The sequence below is a fragment of the Serinus canaria genome, chromosome 1 (genome assembly GCF_022539315.1).
Source record: "Serinus canaria isolate serCan28SL12 chromosome 1, serCan2020, whole genome shotgun sequence".
Classification (NCBI taxonomy): Eukaryota; Metazoa; Chordata; class Aves; order Passeriformes; family Fringillidae; genus Serinus; species Serinus canaria.
Window position 1 is genome coordinate 15,177,356 of NC_066313.1, and position 14,068 is coordinate 15,191,423.

The following is a 14,068-nucleotide window of genomic DNA, read 5'->3' on the forward strand; positions in this document are numbered from 1 at the left end:
TCAAGAAGAAAGTTGAGGCTCCCTCTAACTTCCTGAGACTGTCAAGTGACAGCTTTTCTTGTTCTCATTTTGTTTGACTGCTAAGAGATGGTGTGCTCTATTTCTTAACTGTGCCAAGGTTCTCATACATGGTGGAGCCATCCACTTTATTTTTTGAGAGGTCAGAACTTATTTTCCCTCCCTTTGCCCTTTTTATTTCATTTGTTGGGAATAAGGGATTTGCCTGCCGTTGGAACAGTCAGGCAGATGTTGCACACAAGGTTGCAACAAGCTGTACTGTCAAGGTGACAACCCTAAGTCTTAAGCAAGGCTCAAGAAGTACAGAAACTAGGAGAAAGTACAGAGTGCCAAAAGCTTTTGACCAGATATGTGCTACTAAGTTTCATTAACGTGGCTGGGCTGGCTGGAAGCCTGGAAAAAAAACTTTAACCCGAGCTAACAGCGGTGTGCTGGCAGAACCTTGCTGGTGCAGCTGCGCCAAACAGAACTGCAGCTACACCTCCTTCAATGACATAACCTATGCTGACAGGAAGGAAAAAAAAAAAAATCAAAAATAATAATTTTTGTTTTGCTGGCATGAGCTGTGTCCCCACAAGGGGGCCCTGCTAGCAGGATGAGGCTGAGGCACTGCCTCTGTGAGCTGAGAGGAGGCACAGCACAGGACTGGAAGTAGAAGGAGCACAGGCAGTGGCAGCAGTAGCTGTGTGACAGTCACATGCTGCAATAGCCATCTACTTTAGAGGGTCCTGCTTTTCCAGCTCACAGCCCAACATCTAATTTGGGTAATGGCACAGCAGTAGTGGGTGTATTCCATAAGGAGTGAAGCAGGGATGCAGGTGAGGCTGAAATGCATCTTGAGGTATGCAGGACCTGGTGTTGTTTATTACTGAACGAGGTGATGATCATAGCACCTAACACGAACAATAATGATATTTACTTGCCAAACCCATTTTAGCTAATTCATGTGTTTTGTGTTGCTGCATAAACACAAAGGGGAGGAAATTACAGCTGTTCTGTAATCCTTACTAGCTTCCAAAAGACCAGAATGTGCACTTTTACGGATATAGTGTAGAGGCTCTTTATTTGTAATGCAAAAGGAAAAAAAAGTTTGCCCTTGATAAATAAATATATGGTTGCATCTGAGAATTACTTTAAGTTGTTAACAGAGGAAAATAATTAGTATAATGAATATTGTAACAAGATTGTCTAAATAAATGTTCATATTAGTAATAACCATTGCATTAATTAGTGAATGTTTTATAAATGAAGCTGTAAATGCTTCTGTAGGTCACTCAGCATCCCTGTGCAGGCTGCACAGTTAACCAAAATTACTCTGCTTTTTGTTTTATGTGCTTAATTGGGACAGGAGAGCAGAACTTCTTTTCAGCACTATTCCTTGATTTCATTTGGAAATTAGCTCTTTGGAATCCTAAATGGAAACTTTTCAGAAAAGCGTCAGTCTTTTCTTTTGCAGCAAACTTCAGCAATGTTAGGTTTTCGCCTGCACCTTTTATTCTTGGTTTTGGGTAGCTGGGATCTGTTGTGGGCTTGTTTGAGTTGGCTGATGAAATGGAAGTGTCAAATGAAAGGCACCTATGTAAGGATCAAGAGTATTTTTGTTTTGGGTTTCCCTAAACAGTGTGAAGCTGAGAACAGCAAGTCATTCTTTACCAAATTAGCAGGCTACATTATTTGCATTAGATATATCTTCACCCTGTCTAGTAGGAAAAAATTCAAAAATATCAGTAGCCTTTTACATTATGATTTTTTTAAAGTGCTGTTGGCATGACATCTCAGTCACCTGGAATTACACGTTTCTGGTAAATCAGAGTTGTATTTTTGTAAGTTAGTCTTTGTGGTAGTTCTATGTTTAAGAATAGCTGGATTGTTCCATTTTGTGTTGAGCAGGTTTAATTCATTGTGTTGCATTTCTTTCAGATTCAAGCAGTTGTACCATATCAAGTAAATAGGCATAAAAGATTATGATGATCATATTTAACAAACTAGAGCTGTTGTTCTCCATGCTGCTTAGGGAAAGGCATTCCAAGAAAACCAGTTGCTCTTTTGGTAGTGTATTTCTTTTCCAAGCCAGGCTTTTCCATAGAACTTGTAATAATGATACATGTGAAGAGAATTCTGAACTACTCTCCAAACAGTTTCTTCAAGCTTTTTGCCTGAATTGTCAGGTCAGAGAGAGCTTGACACATTCATTTGGGTTTGTAAAGTAGATAATCCTCTGTGATGAGGATTGTTTCATAGAAATGTTTTATGCTGCAGAGTAATTGACTGAGAGAGTTCCAAATCATCAATCTCTTTTGAAATAGCACTGAATATGTTACTCTTAGTGATTTTGAAAATTATTAGAATGCTGTCAGTAATATGGAAAACAACATTTTTCCCCCTTCTGCTGTGATCATTAAATGGAAATATTATTCACTCTTATTTCTTCAGAACTGGAGGCCTATGCAGGTGTCATCAGTGCCTTACGTGCACAGGGAGACCTTACAAAAGAGAAGAAGGATCTTCTTGGAGAACTCTCTAAAGTGCTTAGGTAACCTTGATCTTTTCAAGCTAGGAACTATGGTCTGTTTTCTTTTAAGGTGTTACATGTTTTTTCTTTCACTGGGATCACAATGTAAATCTGAATTTGGAGAAGTAATTCTCCATGTTGCCGAGGTTTCATTCCTGTTCTCCTTGGAGTTTTTAATAAGGAAAACAACCATTCTTCAGTGGTAGAAGCCTTACTGGTTTCTTGGTACTTTTTGGGATACTGGGTGTTATAAGGGTTACAGCCAGGTTGTGAATGTACACTGGCTTGGGGTTTTGTCAAGGTAGAACTCCAGGGTCTTTGAACCCAATGTACCTCTAGAAAGAATGCTGCATGTCCTGTGTGATCTTTTCTGCCATATCCTTTAAATATATTGATCTTGTTAGGAGGTTGGATTCTAGCTGTTTTTCAGAGATACCCTTTGAATGTTCTTTTCATGCTTCAGTAATATTTTTGAGCAATAATATGATTCGTTCTCTCTGTGACAGCAAGGCCTAAGTGACAGTCTCTTAAATGTAAAGTCCTGTTCCCTTTCTTCTCTTAGATCAATTATTCATAAGTTTAATTTTAGCTGGAGTTTTTAGATGAATGATCATGTCTTCCTCTGATTTAAAGAGATTTGCTTTATTGTTTTTTTAATAGTATTTCAACAGAGCGACATCGTGCTGAAGTTCGGAGAGCAGTAAATGATGAACGACTAACAACAATTGCACACAAGTAAGTTCCAAGTAATTTTGTCACTGATTTGCAAAAGTACCTTTTGGGAAATCCATTGTGCCTTAACTGAATGGTAGAATTTTGATGATTGATGGTAGTTTAAAGAGCCAGTAGTTAAAACACTGTATGGATGAAGGAATTATTGTATTAGATATACAGGGACCTAAACCAGTTATTTTAGTACCATTACATTTTGGATCCAAGGCTATCCCATTCACTGTACAAGTACAATGTAAGAAACAGTTTTTTGTCATGGAGACCATTCTGTAAGATAGACCAGAATAAACAGAGAATGGAAAAAATAGAGATTCTCCTAAGTAGGATGAACATGTTGCTTTTGTTTGTTTATTTGTTTTGCTTTTAGTTTTAATCAGTTTGGTAAGGCTGTATTAAGAGGAAAGAGAAAACTACATAGGAGAGACAAAGAGAGGAAAAGAGGTGGCGGATTAGTGCAAAAGTGTATCAGCATAGAAAGGAAAAAATGGTCTGAGTAGAAAAAGCTGCAGCAAGCTGATGACATCAGTGTCCATCCCTCTCAGTGGTGCAGCTGCTGTGCTGGCATCAGCTGGGCTGGTTCCTCCTTGCATTTGCTTTCACAAGCTCTACATGATTTTGAGAGGTGGAAGACCAGTAGATCAAGTGGTTTTGTATTTTTGGTAATTACTTAATAGTCTTATTGTCAAGGACTGTCTTTAAACAGAGCTGCATTGTGTCTGTATTTTTTTTTCTTATTCTGTGTTACAGCTGTTGACTTTTTAATGTTTGACTGTTGTAGCTTTGGTGTTGTGAAGAGGAAAGAAAGGAAGTAATATGAATAGCAGGGCACTTGGAGTTAGCAACTGTTTGATCCAAGTCTAGTCAAAATCAGCATATTGGTTTAGTGCTGTAGAAAGACTTCAAGTTTGATTTTCAAGTTTAAAGATTTAGAAGTATGCTGTTCACCAAACAAAACCCACCAACATCCTTACACCACTTTAAATAAATGAGGGGAATAATGAAAAGCATGTAGTTGTCAAATCAAGATTCTTTTCCTGAATCAAGTTTTCTTTTTAAGTAGTACTTCTAGTCTTAGCATTTTGCAGAACATGAATAGTTTGTCCTGAGGTGTTGCACTTCAATGAAATATTATAATCCAGACAAGGTGCAGTTTTGAAAAGCTGATTTTCTTTATTTTTCCTATGGTTGGTAATATAGTATTCGACTTACATAATTATCTTAACTCATTAGGAAAGTCTGCTTTGCTAGCTTTTGTACCCTTTATTTTTTGTTTTTAAAATATATCTTTTTCTTTGCTTATGTAGCTCTCTCTATACAGTATGCATATGTATGAGGAATGCTGAAGCATACCAAGATTTAATGCCAGAGCAGATACCCTGCATTTTACCAACTACTTTGTAGTAGCTCTTGCTGCAACTTGCTTGAAATATTTCATGTGAGAAGTTATTTTTTAGAATATATTAATACATTAAATGGGTTGAGTTGCTTAAAAACATTACAGCATTGAAAAATAATTTGCCATTTTGCTTTTGCTGATTTGACAAATGACTCATATGAAACAGTCAAAAATATTTCTCCATCTAGATAAAGAACAGTGTTTTTATGAAACATTCTAGCGTGGGTGTAAGTACTGAGGTTAAGAACAAACTAGAGCAGAAGACAGCTTTTTGTTTAGAAAGATGCTTAGGGTGCATTTAAATAATCTCATGTTCTGTCACCTTGTTTGGGACTACTTTAACAAGGATCAGAAACTCTTCCATTCAGGTGAAACAAAATTTGCCTTAGAAGCTGAGAGTTTTTTCCCTGTAACATAATCCATTGCAATAGTCTTTTATGATATCTGTTTGGTGTCTTGGTATTTTCATAATCCAGAAGTAGAGAGTACAGTAACTGAATAGTAGCTAACCTAACGTGGGGGGTTTGAGTATGGCATTCACACACCTCTGGCCCTTGAACAGCTCTGTAAAACAAAACAACAAAAGAAGAGTCAACTCTTCCAATTTAAAATGGGAGGGCTTTTATATCAGATAACAAAAATGCTAGGGCTTTCATGAAATAAAGAAAGTTGAGTGTTAGTGCTCTAATGTGTCTTAAACTGCCTTTTATTGGAAAAGAAATGTACTCAAATAGGATACTGAGTATTTGGAAACTCATCGAAATACTTACAGAATATGCATTTCTGTTTAGTATGTCTGGACCAAACAGCTCTTCTGAGTGGTCCATAGAAGGTCGTCGACTGGTGCCACTGATGCCGCGCCTTGTTCCACAAACAGCTTTCACTGTCACCGCCAACGCTGTTGCCAACGCAGCCATTCAGCACAATGCATCTCTGCCAGTTCCTGCAGAAACTGGAAACAAAGAAGGTGAGAGAAAGATGGAGCTCTGCTGCAATCTATGGGAATGTAAAAACAACGTCACTATAGAAACTGGTGTCTTAGATTTTAAGAGTTAAATATTAAAGATTTTTTTTTTTGAGACCAGGTTGGACAGGACTTGGAGCAATCCAGTCTAGTGGAAGGTGTCTCTGCTGATGGCAGGGCGTTGGAACTAGGTGATCTTTAAAGTTCCTTCCAACCCAAACCGTTCTATGAACCTACAAAAGAAATCCAAATATTTCGTACCAAACATTATTCACAGAAATATAAAATACCCCTTTTTTTTAAAGATGCCTTTGTGGTATCTGCAGCATTAATCTGACTGCTTTGTGTTACTGACACTCTAGCAACTGAAAAATGAAAAGAACCCAGTTTGTGAGGCGATGACATTCACTGATTAACTTCTTCAGCTCTGTAAACTTTAAAAACTTGGACAAATGGCTAGATTTTTTAAAGTTCTGTAAGTGATGAAAGCTGTTTCAGAATGTTTTATTTTGAGAATTCAAGTAGGTTTTGGTTAAAATCAAGAAAATACCACTTGGAGTTTTTTCCTTCAGATTAAATGTACTATGGTAACAAGTAAAAAGGTTGCTTTCTGCTTTCCCTATGCTTTTTAAATAATGGTAGTACACATTCCAACTAGCTTGGCTCAGAAGGCTTGAAGTAGGCTTCATACAACTGGGGAATGTGTAACATTTCTTGAAACAAGCTGTTTTATCCTGGTTTTGTGAGAAGTACTGCATCATTGTGTTATTACTTAAAAGCAATGTTTTAAAAAAGCTGATTAGCACAATCAGTTCTTCACTAGTGAATGAATATTTTGGTTTTTTCAACTGATGTACTGTTGAGGCAATAACACTTTTCTATCAGTTACTTGTCTAGATGTGATCACTTACAGAAAAGCAAAAAGATCAACATATTGAATGAATGCTAAAATTAAAAATAACAAATTGTAAAGTAAAACAAAGATCAATACAAAAAATTTCACATTGGCAGCACAGATTTTTGGGGATGGGAGGACAGGAGTTTAGATTTTTGTGTTGTCTTTGAAGACCATTAATCTCATGGACATGCTTAGCTCAAGCTGGGGAGTATTCTACAGTAACAGGAATGCAGAGGCAAAACCGCAGATAGTAAACCCAGTCTTTGGCTTCCATTTCAGTAGTAAAAATAGTGATAGAATAATGGGATTCTACACTTCAGTTATATGGAAGGTGTCTTTTCTCCTCTTCAGTGGTGGTTTGCTATTCCTACACAAGTACCACTTCAACCCCAACATCTACCCCTGTTCCAAGTGGCAGTGTAGCAACAGTGAAGTCCCCCAGACCTGCCAGTCCAGCCTCCAATGTAGTCGTCTTGCCAAGTGGAAGTACTGTTTACGTCAAAAGTAAGTGATACTAGCAACTGATTAACAAAAGGGAAAGAAAGGGCTGAGGCACAGACCAAATTGAACACGCCAACATTGGGCAAGTCATTTAACGCCTTTGTGCCTTCGTTTCGTCTAGAGAATGAATTTATTGCTTCCCTTTGTCAGATAAATAGTGTTCAGGGTAATCCACTCACTGCAAAATGCTGCAAGGAGCACTAAAGCTACCAGTACAAGTGAAAAATATGTTGAAATTTAAATATAGACATTTCTGTATATCAGTGAATTTCTGATCCATCTTGTTGAGATCTAATGCATTGTAGTCACTTAGTTGAATTAGAAAAGGTCCCTCTTTTCCACTTTCACAGTTGACATAGAAATTTTTTCTTTTTGGATGCAGTTTGGCAGGGGTTTATGCTTACATACTGTGTCTGGCCATTTTGTGATTTACCTGGAAGTCAGTCTTTAGTGAAGCTTTTGTTCCTTGGCAGCTGCAAAAACTTCATTGAATTCCTACCAGAGCCCTATCTTCATGTAATTAAATCTGGAAATCCAGGAGATAGAATCTAGAAGTAGTCTTTTTTCTTCAGAGGGTGTGTGTGTCCCCATCTTTGTTTGGCTAGTAAGTCAGCTAGTTCTAAAAGCAGATTATGTTCTCATATATATGCCCTCATCATGGGTAGTTTTATTTTATTATTAAAATGTTTCTTTCCATTTTATTTGATTCTATCAAAACAACAAGTAAAGATTAATAGTAGATAAATGCTATTTAGAGGTAGATAAATGTATTTTTATGCTTGCTCTGTATACCTGTAATAATTTTAAAAAGTTAATTATTTAATTATTAAAAATTATTATCTTTATGCTATGTATATACATCTGTACAAGCTTCTAGCTAATCAAAAATGCCACTTAGTACATAAATATAATGTTACTTGCAAAAGACCATTGTTAATGGCTCTATCAACCCATGAAACCCATTACATTGAGGTTTTTCATTTTTTTGATCTATACACTAATCACTTGGATTTAGTTTGAAGATTAAGGGGAAAACATTCTTAACATCTTAAAATTTTAATGTAGACTTTATTGAATTACTGCATGAAAATGAGTATCAAATAAGTCTCGACACATGATACAGGGATGATAATTTTCATTTCTGTCCCCAGATTTAATTTTTTTCCCCTACTTCATGTGCTTCATTTTATTGTTACTGTTTTTATTGACTATTTTTTTAAGGAATTGTGTGTCTTTCAGAGTATGTTACATCAGTCACATTGATTTTAACAAACCTGCTTAGGAGAATATTCTGGAGATCAGAGTTACAGTCAGGACTTTGCCACTGGTCTGTGGTGTAGCCTCTTCCAAGTCACAGTCTAATTGAGCCATTAACCTTTCCATGACTCTGCTTCCTTACTTATCAAGTGTGAGTTACAGTCAAAGCTGTATTACCTTTTAGCTAAATGTCTGTGGAAAACTTTGTACAGCAATTTCTAACATGAAATGATAAGAATACTGTTCTTGCAAAACGTCAGCAGTGAAAACAGGAGGTCAAATGAGCTGTACTTAAAATAAAATAATGCTCTGCTAATTTAATGTTACGTTTTTATGTCTTGATGGATTGGTTGATGAGTTTTTTGTGGATGAGGACCACAGACAAAGTTTTTTTTATTTCTTGGTGCCCCACCAAAATAACAACTGTGTCCTAACATGCTAGCTGCATGTGGATTTTAGAGTTAAATGGGTTCTGAGATTTTTAAATGACTGCACACATTCAATATGAGTGGTGTGCCCATAGTTACAAGTTTCTATGGTGCACTCATAGTTACAATTTTCTATAGTGCACTCACAGGAATACTTAGAAGCCTGCCTATAATAAACCTTAAAGTTATGTAATCAAACCTCTGCTTCATAGAGGGAGGTCACCACTAGGCTTATTCAGGGGCATAGAGTAAATTAAATTATTGATTAGAATATTTTGATTGAGAATAGGATAGAATTTATTGATTTGAAATCTGGTTTTATAGATCAATTTATTGATTTGAAATCTGGTTTTATAGATCTGGTTTTATAGATACACTTCACTTGTACTACTACAGCCAACTACGCAGCCAACAGAAGCTATGTTTTTGAAATTTGCTTCTCTTTCCTAGTTCAGTTTCCTGTCTCTGTAGATACAGTTGTCAGCCTTTGGACACGTACCTGCAAATGAGCTGCTACTCCTCCTGAGAGAGAATACCATTTTTCTACAATTGCCTGTTGTGGTGCTGGGCAGTTTCTTATCTATGTTCTTGCATCTTCAATTTTTGAATGCCAGAATATTAATTTTAATTAGCGATTGGCCATAATTAGATGTTGGCCCTAATTAGAGATTGATTACCAACTGAGTTTGATTACCAGGAAGACTGCTTTTTGCTGTGATGGTGCTTTTTGTCTTTAAGCTCCAGGCACATGGAACAAGATTTTCAATCATCTTTTGCATAGGCAGGACTGTATCTGTTCAACTTCTCTCGGATTTTTTTTCTTTTTAAATGGTTTGACAGAGGTTAGCGTGGTAAACATAAATAATAGGATTGCAGATTTGTCAAGGTTGGAAGAGACCTTCAAGATCATTTAGTCCAACCATCAACTCAGCACCATCATAGTCACCTCTAAACTACATCCCCAAGTGTCTCATTCAGATACCTCCTGAACCCTTCCAGACTTTTGTCTCCCCAGGCAACTTATTCCAATGCCTGGCTACTCTTCCAGTGAGGTTTTTTTCCTAATACCTACTCTGGACCTCCGCTGGCACAATTTGATGCTATTTCCTCTTGTCCTCTCACTTGTTACCTGGGAGAAGAGCCCAACCCCCATCTGGCTACACTCTCCTGTCAGGGAGTTGTTGAGAGCAAGAATGTGCCCCCATAACCTCCTTTTCTCCAGTCTGAGTTCCCCCAGCTTCCTCAGCTGCTCCTGCTGCTCCAGACCCTTCCCCTGCTCTGTTCCCTTCTCTGGAAGTGCTCCAGCACCAGTGTCTCTCTTGTCAGGAGGTGCCCAGAAGTGACCCCAGGACTGGAGGTACTTCAGCAGTTCCCAGCACAGGAAATGGTCACTGCCCTGGTCCTGCTGCCACACCAGTGCTGATACAGGCCAGGTGCCATTGTTCTTGCCTACCTGGCTCATATCCAGACAGCTATTGGCCAGCATCCCCACTTCCCTTCCTGCCTGGCCACCCTTAAGCCATTCTGCCCCCTGCCTATAGCTCTGCATGAGATGGTTGTGATCCAAGGGCAGGACCTGGCACTTGGCCTTCTTGAACCTCAGCCCATGGATCCAGCTTGTTCAGATCCTTCTGCAGAGCCTTCCTGCCTTCAGTGCTGCCGAGTAGCTGTGAGAGGTTTGCAGAGTTACTAATCTGTGCCTTTCCATAATATATGAATCTGTTGCCTACTTCGGCAAGTTTCACTTGGATTTAAGATCCATTAATCATGCTGTTATCCTTTCCTGACCTGAATATTGCAGCAGATTTTTTTTTTTTCTATGTGTGCAGTATATGATTGTGAGGACGAAAGAACTCTTTTGAGCCTGGACTTCTTTTGTTTTTCATTATTGTGTGTTAGGTGCTATTTTATATCTGTTGCACAAAATGCACCAGAGAAGGCAAAAGCTGACAAAGTGAGGATTGACCTTCACAGCTAAACTATATAATAAAAAAAAAGAATTATATCTCAAGATGCTGTATTAAGGTAAAAGGCAGAAGGGTACTATAAGGGTAAGCATGACACGAAAGTAGGTGCAAAGCTGAAGTCTAAGGAAACTATAAGGGGGATAAACTTTGCTAGTCCAGTTGCTGTAAACAAAACCACCACCAAAAAAACCCCAAAGTAGTGTAAAAGTTTAAACTAAAATGTGTGTGGCATGATCCCAGTACCCTTGTGTGTGTAGCTTCACTAGTCAAACTTCCGTAGACAGAATGAAAACCCTGTACTGGCTCTTATGTTCTTTTAACTCTCAAACTGAATGAAGTAACCCAGTAACTGAGTGGCTTGGGGTTTTGGGTGATTTGTCCCTGATTGTCCCCTGCACTCAGTGTGGCCCATATCAAGGACTAAGAGCATCTGAGGTTTGATACAGCTTGGTTGTCACCATAAAATGTAATTTATCCTTTATTTCTTTTTGTCTTACTTGAAAGAGGGTGTAAGACTCAAAAAGGATGTAGTGTTTCAGAAAGCACTGAGATCTGCAGACAGGGGAAACACAATTTAGAGAAAGTATTTCTTTTCCAGGTGTCAGCTGCTCAGATGACGATGAAAAGCCCCGCAAAAGACGGCGAACAAATTCTTCTAGTTCTTCCCCTGTTCTCCTGAAAGAAGTCCCGAAGGCAGTGACTCCTGTCACTAAAACTATCACAGTGCCTGTAAGTGGGAGCCCCAAAATGAGTAATATAATGCAGAGCATTGCCAACTCCTTACCACCACACATGTCGCCTGTGAAAATAACCTTCACTAAGCCCTCAACACAGACAACAAACACCACAACACAGAAGGTATGTGGGGGAAACTGCCAAATGTTTCTTTATTCTGGTTTTATCAATGAATAAGATGTGATGTTTGACTCTTCCTTTCTATGATCTGACAAGCTGTTTTTTAAGGATTGCGCTTGGGATAAGGTAATCCCTCTTTAAAACGAGCAAAGGGAAAACCAAATTCTTGTATGAATTTAGTTCACCTGTGTGTGAAAGGACCTGGATTGACAGCCGTGGAGACTGAAGCCCTCTTTTTATCCACAGAACAGGTACAGCGCAGGCAGCGGGAGTGCAAGCTTCCCCCAGACTGCCCCGCCAATGTGCCTCAACCCTGACCTGAAGGGACCACTTCTAGGGATGAGAGGGGATTCAGTCTCCATGCTCATTCAATTCTTGGCCTGTCTGGTGAGACTGCCAACAAGGTTACCAGTTAGTACCATTTGTGGTGTTGGGTTTTGTGATATGGACACTAGTCCACTGAGAACTGGATCACATAGGCCACTGAACAGCCTTCAGATGGTAACAACTGTTGGTCAAAGGTAATCTTTCTTATTTCTATTTTCCTTATTTATAATTACTCTTTGCAGTAGTAGAATTCCAGGAGAGGTGGCATGGGCTTTCCCTTGCCAAGTCTTTTATCTAGAGACTAGTTTTTTGGGATCTATAATGCTTATTCTTGAAGCTGGTCAAAGTCCAGGGGCTTTATTTTCCTTCCAGTACTAGTGTGCCATTTCTCATTTTACATTAACAGTGTTACAGTGGTCAAAATCAGTTGCATTATTTCAGCTGAGTGTGCTTAGCTTTCACCACAACACAAAGTGCAGAAAAGGTTTTCCTTGTTTAAATTTTGTAGTGGACTTATATTTTTAAGTGCCTAATCTATGGCATGACTATATTACCATTATTTAGGAGGCATTTCAGTTGTGTCTATTTTTCTGTCTTTAAGATTTAAAAAGAATGAATGGTTCAGACCAAGTTCATTCTTGGTACAGTTATTTAGTACAGCAGACTTCAGGGAGATGTAGGGTCTCTGTGGAATTAATTTTGCCTCGATACCAGCAGACTTCTGCTAGGCTGGCCACTAACAAGCATTTTTTTCCAACAGTGAGAGTTTGACCATTGAGCTCAAACCTTTGCATGGTATTTGTCCTAGTAGTCTTCTTAATTGCTTTCTGACTCTTTTTGGATTAGCAGAGTTCCCGTGTCTTGATTTTTGGAAACTTTAAAACCAAGTAACATTAACTGAAGTAATGTGCAATACAGATAGTGGCTTTCTGACCTCTTCCCACTCCGGGGAAGATGCTTTCATTTGATTCACTGTTCTTTAACAGTGTCCTTAATCAAATTTCATCTCTGAATACATGAATGTATTAGAGAAATCCATGTGTGAGCATAAACCATCAAATTAAATTCAGTGCAGCAAGTCCACAGCTACTACAGGGATTAATTTATCCATCCTGTGGCACATTAGGGTTATAATTAGTGAAGGAATAATTTTTTGCCTTAAATATCTGTAGAGTTGTATTAAGTATGGGTGTTATATATCATGGAAGTTAAAGATTAAATGTACTAAGTCTCCGGAAGAGTGGACTGTTGAGAGGACCTCCTGCAGTTGCGCCTCTCCACTTGTTCTGACATGGAAATTTTAAGTTCACTTTGCATTCTATTATTTGATTGTCTTACTTATCTGCAGAGACAGGAAAATCAGTGCTTATTTTGTTAGGCAGAGTAGTGTTTGTATCTGAGCTTGTCACAGTGCCCTCTTTTGTTGGATTTAGATATGCCAGAATACATAACTGGATGATTTTGGTGAGAGAAATCCCCTTTAGTGGTTTTAAATTAAAAGTCAATGTTGTTCATTCATATCCAACAGGACATTTCCTATTTGAGTGTAAGTTGTTAGATATGAATGAAATTCTTTCTTTTTGCATGCCACCTCTTTGAATTGTTTTGATATTTTAGGAGGTTGGCGGAAAACCTGTCATAACAACTAATAATGTCTCAGCTCCAGTTTCTGGGTTCTCTTGTAATAAAGTCACCTGTGTAGGACAGGGAAGGAATCTAGCTAGTGAAGTTTCTGGCAGTTATAATAACCTTAATTTTTGAGGGACTAAGTTTTGACATCTCTCAAAATAGAGCTGACAGGACTAAATTCAGTACATGTCAGGAATTAGATTTTACTGTAACAACTAGAATCATCAACAACAAAATTGCCACCTTGATTTGTGTATGTGTGTATGTTTAAAGTAAGGCAGTTTCTCTCCTGTAAAACATGGGATGCAGTTTTGGTACCTATGATGAGATTATTTGGATCATTTCAACATATATGATAGAATATTATTTCAGAAATACAGTGGTTGTGATTTGAACTTTATTACTTACATTTTTACCTGAATTTTATGTTTTCTGGATATACTTCATGCATGTGAAAATAACCTTCACTAAGCCCTCCACTCAGACAGCAAACACCACAACACAGAAGGTACTTATTTTTGCTCTGCTCTGTTAATTTTGAAAGAGGAGATAAAATAGACACAAACCTGCTTAGTTACAGTATA

The 14,068-nt window shown here is 38.1% G+C and overlaps 1 protein-coding gene across 11 annotated transcripts in view; it reads left to right on the top strand.

Annotated features, from left to right (window-relative positions):
- The window catches only part of EMSY (EMSY transcriptional repressor, BRCA2 interacting), a 41,711-nt gene that overhangs the window by 2,291 nt on the left and 25,352 nt on the right, over positions 1-14,068 (top strand). For 8 of the 11 annotated variants that reach the window (XM_018923957.3, XM_018923967.3, XM_018923960.3 and 5 more), the window contains 5 exons: positions 2,452-2,551; positions 3,191-3,265; positions 5,450-5,625; positions 6,872-7,024; positions 11,272-11,531. In XM_018923957.3, the coding sequence (XP_018779502.1) occupies positions 2,452-2,551; positions 3,191-3,265; positions 5,450-5,625; positions 6,872-7,024; positions 11,272-11,531 (764 nt within the window). The remainder of the gene's footprint in view (positions 1-2,451; positions 2,552-3,190; positions 3,266-5,449; positions 5,626-6,871; positions 7,025-11,271; positions 11,532-14,068) is intronic. The other 3 variants (XM_018923963.3, XM_050972313.1, XM_018923965.3) reach the window with 1 other exon arrangement.